The sequence below is a fragment of the Primulina eburnea genome, chromosome 3 (genome assembly GCF_022965805.1).
Source record: "Primulina eburnea isolate SZY01 chromosome 3, ASM2296580v1, whole genome shotgun sequence".
In the NCBI taxonomy this organism is placed as follows: Eukaryota; Viridiplantae; Streptophyta; class Magnoliopsida; order Lamiales; family Gesneriaceae; genus Primulina; species Primulina eburnea.
The window spans coordinates 31,461,790-31,472,170 of record NC_133103.1 but is presented as its reverse complement, the minus strand read 5'-3'; the positions used below and the strand labels follow the sequence as shown (position 1 = coordinate 31,472,170).

At 40.0% G+C, this 10,381-nt stretch overlaps 1 protein-coding gene across 1 annotated transcript; it reads right to left on the bottom strand.

Annotated features, from left to right (window-relative positions):
• Nucleotides 1–1,449: 1,449 nt before the first annotated feature.
• On the bottom strand, nt 1,450–2,360 carry LOC140827250 (uncharacterized mitochondrial protein AtMg00860-like). Its single transcript, XM_073189887.1, has 2 exons — nt 2,186–2,360; nt 1,450–1,829 (listed from the first exon to the last, which is right to left on the bottom strand). The coding sequence occupies exons 1-2, from the start codon at nt 2,358–2,360 to the stop codon at nt 1,450–1,452; spliced, it is 555 nt and encodes a 184-aa protein (XP_073045988.1).
• Between the last annotated feature and the right edge of the window lie 8,021 nt (nt 2,361–10,381).

The window sequence follows — 10,381 nt, the reverse complement described above, 5'->3', positions numbered from 1 at the left end:
CGAATCCTGGCCACTAAATCTGCTGTCTGTCTGACAATATCCGGACCTAACTCTGCTCGCTCTCCTACCTCGTCCAAATAAACTGGCGACCTACACTTCCTCCCGTAAAGTGCCTCGTACGGAGCCATACCTATCGATGCCTGATAACTGTTGTTGTATGTGAACTCCACAAGAGGTAACTTCGGCTCCCAGCTGCCCTGGAAGTCGATCATGTATGCTCGGAGTAGGTCCTCCAGAATCTGAATCACCATCTATCACTGGCCGTCTGTCTGAGGATGGAAAGCAGTACTGAACAATAACTTTGTACCCAGCGCCTGATGGAGACTCTTCCAGAATGCAGAGTGAACCTTGGATCCCTGTCTGGCACTATGGACACTGGAATCTCGTGTAGTCTGACTATCAATATGATGCACAGCTCTGCGTACTGAGTCATGGTGAATGTATTCCTGATCGGTAAGAAATGAGCTGATTTAGTGAGCCGATCAACAATCACCTTGATGGCATCGAATCCTCCAGTAATCTTCCTGTCACAAAATCCATAGCAATGTTTTCCCATTTACACTCGGGAATAGGGAGTGGTCTCAACTTCCCTGCTGGTCTTTGATGCTCTGCCTTGACCTGCTGACAAGTCAAACACCCGGTGGTGACAAATCGCAGGATATCCCGCTTCATGCCCGGCCGTAAATACAGAGTCTGTAGATCCTTATAAATTTTCGTACTCCCTGGATTGATGGAGTACGGGGTGCTGTGGGTCTCACTCAACATATATGCTCTGAGGGAATCACTGTCAGTAACCCATAGGCGGTCCCTATATCTAACTATGCCGTCCACAATTGTATACAGTATCTGTCCCTTAGCCTCGTCCCTCTGTCTTCACTTCTGCAACTGCTCGTCAGAATTATTCCCTGTCCGGATTCTGTCTCAGAGTCGGCTGTACTGTTAGAGTAGCAAGATTCGGGGCTTCGCCCCTGGCATAAACTGTAAGCTCAAATCTCTGAATCTCATCATGGAGCGGTCTCTACATCGACAGATGAGCAATCACTGCGTGCTTCCTGCTCAAAGCGTCTACCACAACATTAGCTTTACTCGGATGGTAGTTAATGTCACAATCATAGTCCTTCACCAGCTCAAGCCACCTCCTCTGTCGCATATTCAGTTCCTTCTGTGTGAAGAAGTATTTCAGGCTCTTATGATTTGTAAAAATCCTGCACTTCTCCCCATACAGATAGTGTCTCCAAATCTTCAGGAAAAGTACCATTGCTACTAGCTCGAGGTCATGAGTCAGATAGTTCTTCTCATGGACCTTCGGCTGTCTGGATGCGTAGGCTATCACTCTGTCCTACTGCATCAGAACCGCGCCCAAACCAAGCTTTTATGCATCTGTGAAGACTACAAACTCCCCCTGCCCTGATGGCATAGCTAGTACTGGTGCAGTGTTCAATTCTAGCTTCAGTCTATCAAAGCTCTCCTGACACTCAGTCCCCAAATAAACTTGACATTCTTCTTTGTCAAGACGGTCATAGGCACCATGATATAAGAGAAGCCCTGGATGAACTTCCTGTAATAGCCTGCCAATCCCAAGAAATTTCGGATCTCTGTCACGCTCTTAGGAACTGGCCAATCTCTTACTACCTCCACTTTGCTGGGGTCGACATCTATGCCATTCTGAGATACAATGTGACCTAAGAATGCCACCCTGTCAAGCCAGAACTCACATTTATTGAACTTGGCATACATTCGTCTATCCTGTAGAGTCTGTAACACTGTCCTCAGATGCTGACTCTGATCCTCCCTGCTCTTTGAATAGATCCGAATATCGTCAATGAAGACTATGACGAATTGATATAAATATGGCTGAAACACGCAATTCATGAGATCCATGAAGATGGCTAACGCATTCATCAAACCGAAGGGCATCACCAAGAATAATAGTGTCCGTAACGCGTCTGGAAGGCTGTCTTATGCACATCTGACTCTCTCACTTTCAGCTGATGATATCTGGATCAAATGTCTATCTTGGAAAACACTGATGCTCCTTGAAGCTGATCAAATAAGTCCTCGATTCTAGGCAACGGATACTTATTCTTAACTCTGACTCTGTTCAGCTCTCTGTAATCAATGCACAGTCGCATGCTGCCATCCTTCTTCTTAACAAAAATAACTGGTGCACCCCAAGGAGAAAAACTAGGGCGAATGAAGCCCTTATCTATCAGATCCTGAATTTGATCCTTTAGCTCATTCATCTCTACAGGCGCTTTAGATATCGGAACTGTGCGCGACATGAGCTCAATCGAAAAGTCCACCTCTCTGTCTGGTGGGATGCCTGCAACATCGTCATGGAAAACACCGGAGAACTCCATGACTACATCAATTTCCTCCAGCCTCTACTGTCTGGCTCTGCCACTGATACGATGTTGGCTAAGAATGCCTAATAGCCTCTCCTCATAAGATTTCTCGCACACAGGCAGGATATGACGTGCATCATCTGTTGATGTCTAGCTGCCTCGAAAAAAAATGGCTTCCCACTGGGTGGTTTGACAGACACTGACCTCTGTCGAAAGTCTATGACTGCACCATGAGAAGATAGTCAGTCCATGCCCAAGATGATATCAAACTCTGGCAACGGTAGCACCATCAAATCTGCGTGCACCTTATACTTCTGTAACCGAAGCTCCAATCTCTTCACTATCTGGGAAATGGACATTTGATCCTCGGATGGAATCGATACTCTGAACCCTGAATACATCGCTACTGGTATGATTTCTAGTCACTTCACGAAAGATTCGGATTTAAACAAATGCGTAGCCCCTGAATCTAGCAATGCATGCATGGCTACACCTGCAACATATATCCTTCATGCGACAAAACATACCAAAATATCTAATAATGTTGAACTTAAGAAATTCCTTATCGGAAATTAACCCAAACATCATTTCCCAAAATTTTGAAATTAATGCTCAGAAAAATTGGAAATTGCATTTTAGCCCCCTAAAAGTTCAAAAATTGAACTTTGGGTGCTTAGATTATCGGTTATTACAATTGGGTCCCTAAAATTCCTCAAATCAAACAATTAAATTCTTAATCCCAACCAGGTAGAACATGCAATTGTATGGTAAATTATAAAATTCCTCATACAATCATAAAATTCATGCAATTGTACGGTAAATTAAAATCTTAACTAAAAGGGTTACCAGTAATAACTTTCGAGTCTGGCTCTGCCTCGGCCTCCTCGGCATGCATCACATAGTCCCCGCAAGTAGTGTGGCCCGTGTTATTTGGGCAGTCCGCTGCTTTGTGGCCCTCATGTCCACAAACGAAGCACCTAAAAGTCCCTCGTAGGCACCTGCCGACATGGAACTTGCTGCACTGCGGGCACGACTGCATATCATCTGGCTTAGGCGTCCCTGGCACCTGAGGAGGTCTCTGCTGCTGGGGCCTCATAAATCGACACTGGGGCTTCTGTTGCCCTTGCTGTCTCGACACCCCTGAGAACTGTCTCTTCTGCGGCTGAGTGTTGGACTGTGTCTCGTGCCGCTTCCTCTGCATCTCAAAATCTATATCCCTGCAAAGCCTAATCCGCCTGAAAAGCAAAAGTGGTGGCCTCATCGTAACCTGACGGCCTCATCAGCAAGGGTGGGTCTCAGTCCTTCTAAAAGTGCCACAGCTTCTGATCAGCATCCCTAGCTATCATGGGCACAAAATGGCAGCCTATATCAAACTTGCGGATAAACTCTGCCACAGATGAGTCCCCCTGGCGGAGACTCATAAACTCTCTCGTCAGGCAGCCCCTGACGTCAGCAGGAAGATATGTTCCATAAAACAACTCCTTGAACCTGGCCCAGGTAAGGGTCTCCAAGTACACAACATGAGTGGCTCCCTCCCACCAGAGGGATGCATAGTTTCTCAACATATAGATGGCGCACCTGGCCCGGTCGCCATCCCTCATCTGAAGATACTCAAAGTGCAATTCTAGAGATCGGATCCATCCCTCAGCTAAGAACAGATCAGTAGTACCCCCGAACTCCTTCGGGTTGAGCCGATAGAACTGCTGAAAAACATTCACCTGTGGCCTAGGAGCCTGCTGTACCTGCTCTAGTATCCTAGCCATACCCTCAAGAACTCGGGTGGCTGGGTACCCTGGCGTTGGTGGTGGTGGGCCTCTGCCACCTTCTGGAATATCATCATGTCTGTCAACGCTGGGGTCGCGTGTGGGAGGCATGAATCTGAATACAGTCCAATTTATAAATGTAACCCATCATGCAATTAATCTATTTTTTTAAAATAGTAAACCTTAAATCATAAAAGCAGTTAAACAAGTACAATAAATAATCATAAAAAATAAATCATGTAAACATGAAGGTGATAATAGTCAATCATTTAAAACATTTAAAGTCTAAAGCTTACTTACTTGCAGCTTGAAGACTGAGCGACAGAAGCTGGCGGTGGCACAACCATATTCAGGACCCTTGCTCTGATATCAACTGTAACGTCTACCTTTTTGAAAGTGTGGAAATATTTTTTTATATATAAAGCTCTCATTTTGAAAATAAATATTTGAATAAATCGCATGCATGAAGTCCTACTTAAAAATATCATTTAAAAATTATAATAAGTAATTACCAATAAAATATAATAGAGCAAAAATGAGTAAAAATCCTAACATCAAACAGTAATGTAAAACAGCGTATAAAATACTCAAATCCTCTCAAATCATTAAATCATAAGAGTGCGGAGAAACATAAGGTCCTCGGGTCATATCGCTTACCATGTCTGCTGACTCAGAGTTCAGCACCTCCAGTCCCCTCGTCATCGAACTCACCTGCATCACACATGCCTAGTGTGTGTAAAGACTCAACACACCTGTACCATGAATAACAAATACCTATACATGCACACAACAGTGAAAAATATCATACCGAACATATCTTTCATGAACTTTAAAAGCTTAATGTAAACGCATCATATGAAATCGTGACGTGTCAAAATAGTTCATCGATAATCAACATTCATCATTCATTATTGGTAAATTCAGTTCATTAGAGGTGACTATCGTACATCATCATTTACAATTGATCCATCATACATAGAACCGCGGTACCTGGCGGCTGTCGCACATCAGTGACATGATTACCCATCCACTGTGCCTAGGCCTCATCATCATCATTTACATATACGTCTTATGCATTTAGATATATTTCGATAGCCACAACTAATTACTTTCATTCAGATCATCATCATTTACATCACTTATAAAAACATGAACAAATGCAATTTTCTTAAGTTTAATCAGGCAACGTATATTTTCATAAAATCTTAAAATTCGTGATGCATAAACAAGGAAAATAATAGTAAATTTGTGCTCAGGGCGCTGCCAGGACAAAAATCTCACCCCAGGTGCAAAATGATCATTTTGCCCCTGGATATCCAAAAATTACCGTTTCACCCATAGTTCTCTAAAATTGACCTGAAACTTACCAAACTCCTTAGAATCTCCCAAAACATATATAAAAGCATTCTTAGACGTAAATTCGAGCCCAAAACCCAACTTAACTGATTCGTTAAAAAACTTGGACCAGGTCCCGTTTTTAACCTGAATCGAGCCGAAACTCAACCAAATTTTTCCAAACTTTTTACAACACATTATAAACATGTAAAATGTCCTAAACTCCTCTACCCAAACCCCTAAGCCTTCGAACCCTAGGCCACCAGGCTACTGAAATTCGCATCTCCCTCATCTACAAACCCTAGCACATTATTCTTCCCTTATTGCGATCCTAACCCGCCACCTATGTGACACCCTAAAAACAAAGGTTTATGAATTTTTTTTACTATTTTCATTTTTGAATTTTCCACATTATTTTTCGGTACAAATTATATTTGTCTAAAATATCTAGAAATACATTAAAATACATCACAATACACTTAAAAATTCATCAAGCACTATGAGGTTCTCATTTCAAAATCAAATACCCAAAAATAAAATATTATAATTAAGCTCAATATATATGTTAAGTAATTAAGGACAATAATTATTAAGTTTGGATAAATATAACATTTTTCCATTTAATAAATAATAATAATAAAAATCAATTTAGATAAGTATGAGTCACGACTATAGAACTGAACTTCTTTTCAATTCCCAAATCACTAACAAACCGAGAGAGATTAGCCGAGAAGAAGGAAAGAAAGGAAGAGGGAAGGAGAAGAAAAGGAAAAAAAAGAGAAGAAAATAGAAGAAAACTCCATATGTCTTTCCAAAAAATTCCGATAAATCACCAACTATTCACCTCATATAATAAAGAAATATAGCATTGGAGGTGACATAAAAAGATCGCTCAAAAACTAAAAAATCAAACAAAGATATTCCGAGAAATGGTATCGGAATTCCGTTTCAAGCAAGATAATCTACGCTTATCTTTCTTATAGCTACACACCAAACTAGAGGTCGGCTTGAACATAAAAGTTGTACCTCTTGTTGCATAGATGAGGTACATACCGCCCGTCGTCCCAAAATATTGTCGGAACTAACATTTTCGGAATGTCGGAGTACTTTAGTTAATCATACGACGATATTTAAATCTGGTATTGATCGGGTAGGAATTTGAAAATACTTATAACATAAAAATTCAAGATCATAAAAAGTTACATATTCTGGAAAAAGTCCGGCCGCGCGTGGCCGTCGGAAGGCCAGTCACGCGTCGGAACCGTCGGCACGTGTACTGCACGTGCCGCCGTATCGGCGATTTTCTGACGGCCGAACTTTCCTAGTGATATTTCCGACTTTTTGGCCAACTTTCGTAATGTTTAGAGGTGTTTTCTAATTAATATGAATTTTGTAAACTTAAGTAAAATCAACCGGGTTAAATTTTGAACAAAAAATAATCTGAAAATGATCAACTAGTTACTTAAAAATTCTAACATATAAATATCATTCACACCATATTTTTAGGACTTGCTCCAGCAACTCGGATTATTAGTCAAGCCTAAAATGTAAGTTATCATGTAGAGGCCCGTATTTCGTATTTAAAAATTTGCGGGATAATTTAAAATTTTTCTCTTTAAATAAATTACATGACTCATTTATAAATAAACTGATAAAATATTTAATGTTTAGAGTAGCAGCGGAAGTAAATAATGTTTTCAAAACCACAACTTAAAATAATTCTTCAAAGTAAAAACTGAGTTTGACCATAAATAGTAAATGATAAAAACGAGGTCCTCGGGTTCCTACTACTGCCGACCCAAGCTAGCTCACTGGTCCCTGTCCTCGGCCTCGACCTCATCAGTACCTACAACAATCACGTCTAGTGAGTCTAAAGACTCAGCATGCATATATCGTGAATAACAAGTAAAATATATCATAAAATTTCATGCCATGTAAAGATATCATATCGTAAAGCGTGAGATAAAAATCGTGTCATGGATAATTATAAATACGTTAATAACCGAAAATTGTACGTAAAATGTTTGCTCGATAGAGCCCTGTCATAAAATAACATATCATAATTTTCTGTAGAGATCATGTTCTACGCAAGTTGCCCGTAACATAACATGAATCGTCTGATCAGACTAAACCACAGTATACTGGGCGGTAGAGATCATCACAGCACTTGGTAAAATGAAGTATTGTGTGAACCATGTCTAAGGGCTAGAAGCCAACCAAGATCCACCCAACACTCAAATTCGAAACTACTCACACAAACTCGGAAAAATGAAAATCGAAGGGGCTGTCTTGTATTGTTTGCTTTAAAACCGATGGGACCATGAACCAAGCCATGAGAGGTCATCTTGGTCATGTCCTAGACATGCTAATGGAAGGTTTATAACCATGGTTATAGGCCCAAAAGCCAACCAATAGACCAAGCCTAGATGATCCTAACTCACCCTAGTACATGCCTAGATGCAGCCTTGAATGCCTGGAACCGAGCCAAGCCCTGAAATCACAAAACCAACAACAACCGTGAAGCATAAGGAAGGGAGCCGAAAAATCTGCACTTTGTTTTCGAAAACTGCGTGACATAAATTCTGTTTTTGCGATTTATGAACATAACATGGTTTAAAATACGTATTTGACTTTATTGAAGAGCAAAAGATAATATAAACATGCCTTGAATTTGATTTTAAAGAAAACAAACGATTACGACGAAACGGCGCGGCGGAGACGGAGTTCTCTTTTCTTACTTGTTTTCCCTCTTATTTCTCTCTTATTTTTCCTAGAGCAACTCACGATTTTCTGAAGGTTTTTACTCTGAAATTTCGAAAATAAGGAGAGGAGGAAGGGTAGGAAATGGGAATTTGAATGGCAAGATACAAACCTTTCTATCCTTGAGTTTGAGAGATAAGGAAATGATTTGAAATGGGGTAGAAAAATTGCTTAATTATTGATGATTAAATGTGATGAGATTATCTCCCAAGAAAAGATAAGGAAATGAATTAAGATGGTGAGTTGCAAAATATTTTTTGAATCTATAAAGGAGGTGGCCGATTTTATCTTGTCAACTAAGGTAAAAATATTGCTTAATTAATAATTTTTTTGAAGATTAAATGTGAGGGGATTATTTATCAAGAATGGATAAGGAAGGGATTCAAAAATAGTGAGTTGTCAAACTTATTAAATCCAATCAAGGAGGTGGCCGAAATCTTGCTATTAAATGGAAGGAAAAAATTGCTTAATTATTGAATTTTATCTCCTTAAAGTTTTAAAAACTAATTATGTATTTTAGTGAATTAATAAATTAATTTGGGATAGTAATTTTCTTGCATGCATGACTAATTCTTAAAATAAATTACTAACATGTTAAGTTACAATTTTTTAAATAAAATAAGCCTAAATTAACTTATCTCCATTGGTCACACATTTTAATTTAAGCTTTTAATTAAATTATTGGATATAAAGGAACTTATTTACTACTTATGTCTAATTAATTAAATAAATCTTTAAACATTATTTTACATTAAAATAACTTATTCTTTATCTTAAATAAATTATAGGAATATTTTCTTATATTAAATTTTATCTCAATACTCTAACTCCAGTCCGGCCTCGCTTATTTAACCGAAAAGAATAAAAAGCTAAACTACTGGGATTTAAAATAAATGATCATGACTTAACACAATTTAAAATGCTTTAAGTATAAAATAAATCATTTTAATTTTTAAAAAATAGTAATTATGCATGGCTAATACGTAGTCTTATTTAACGGGTTCTACCACTCTCCCCCCCCCCCCCCCCCCCCCTTAAAAGAAATTTCGTTCTCGAAATTAAAACTTACCAAATAACTTGGGATACCGACTCCTCATTTCTGGCTCAGACTCCCACATAGCTTTCTCCTCTGAATGATTAAGCCATTTGACTTTCACTAGCTTAACCAGCTTGTTCCGAAGCTTCTTCTCTTGTCTGTCTAAGATCTGCACTGGTCTTTCTTCATAAGAAAGGTTCGGAGTGAGTTGCAACGGTTTAAAGTTCAAGACATGCGAAGGATTCGCCATATGCTTCCTCAGCATAGAGACGTGGAACATATTGTGTACTCCGGCCAGATTCAGCGGAAGAGCAACACGATAAGCTAACATCCCAACCCTGTCGAGGATCTCAAATGGTCCGATGAATCTCGGATTGAGCTTTCCTTTCTTCCCGAACCGCATGACACCATTCATAGGTGCTAACTTCATAAAAACATGGTCGTCAACGGCAAACTCTAGGTCTCTCCTCCTCTGATCCGCATAGCTCTGCTGTTGACTCTGAGCAGTCCTCATCCTATCACAGATCTTGACTACTACATCGGCAGCTTGCTGAATGATCTCCGGACCCAATTCTGATCTTTCCCCTACTTCATCCCAATGAACAGGAGATCTGCACTAACGACCATACTGTGCTTCATACGGAGCCATACCTATAGACGACTGAAAACTGTTGTTATAGGTGAACTTTACCAATTGGCAAATTCGACTTCCAACTGCCTGAGAAATCGAGGACACATGCACGGAGAAGATCATCCAAAATCTGGATAACTCTCTCTGACTGCCCATCTGTCTGTGGGTGGAAAGCTTTGCTAAACAACAACTTCGTACCCACTGCTGAATGCAGAGTCTTCCAAAATGCAAAAGTGAATATAGGATCTGGATCAGACACCATTGAAACGGGAATACCATGAAGTCTATCTATCTCTCGAATATACAACTCTGCATACTGAATCATGGTGAAAGTCATCTTGATAGGCAAGAAGTGCGCTGATTTGGTAAGACGGTCAACAATCACCCAGATAGCATTTGATCCTCTGACTGACTTCGGCAAACCTACCACGAAGTCCATGGTAATATTCTCCCACTTCCACTCGGGAATAGGAAGAGGCTTGAGCAAGCCTGCTGGTCTCTGATGCTCCGC

Bases quoted from the DNA above. Each gene is read 5' to 3' on its own strand.
- LOC140827250 (XM_073189887.1), bottom strand. From the start codon at position 2,360: ATGGAGTTCTCCGGTGTTTTCCATGACGATGTTGCAGGCATCCCACCA. The intron at 1,830-2,185 runs GTTTTTCTCCTT...AATTCGTCATAG, and splicing joins TAAGGGCTTCATTCGCCCTA to TCTTCATTGACGATATTCGG.